Source organism: Pyrgilauda ruficollis, unplaced genomic scaffold, assembly GCF_017590135.1.
Source record: "Pyrgilauda ruficollis isolate IOZ18807 unplaced genomic scaffold, ASM1759013v1 scaffold18400, whole genome shotgun sequence".
NCBI lineage: Eukaryota > Metazoa > Chordata > Aves > Passeriformes > Passeridae > Pyrgilauda > Pyrgilauda ruficollis.
Genome location: NW_024517431.1, coordinates 1 through 300, shown reverse-complemented (window position 1 = coordinate 300; position 300 = coordinate 1). Strand labels below are relative to the sequence as shown.

The window sequence follows — 300 nt, the reverse complement described above, 5'->3', positions numbered from 1 at the left end:
GCGCAGCCGCCGCCGTTCCCCGCCCGCCTCCCGCCGCCCTTCCGCGCCTTCCCGCCGCCCTTCCCCGGCCCCGCCGTCCGCCCAGCGCCCTTCGCGGTAGGACCAGCGGCACCCCCGCCTTTCTTCTTGCCACCGCCGCCTGCGGCTGAGGGGGGACCGCGCTACCCGCCGGGCGTCCCTTACTTAGCGGCGGCCCCGCCGCGGGCAGCGGCCGAGGAGGAGGCGGTGCAGCGGCAGCAGGATGAGCTGTGGCTGTCGCAGTTCCTCGGCCGCCGCCGCGCCGCTCCCCCGCCGCCGCCG

At 80.0% G+C, this 300-nt stretch overlaps 1 protein-coding gene across 1 annotated transcript; it reads left to right on the top strand.

Moving 5' to 3' along the window:
- Window positions 1-3: 3 nt before the first annotated feature.
- LOC121352124 (protein TRACHEARY ELEMENT DIFFERENTIATION-RELATED 7A-like) lies at window positions 4-297 on the top strand (the record flags this gene model as incomplete). Its single annotated transcript, XM_041464795.1, has 1 exon — window positions 4-297. A coding segment is annotated over one exon (294 nt), but the record flags the coding sequence as incomplete, so codon positions are not given.
- Between the last annotated feature and the right edge of the window lie 3 nt (window positions 298-300).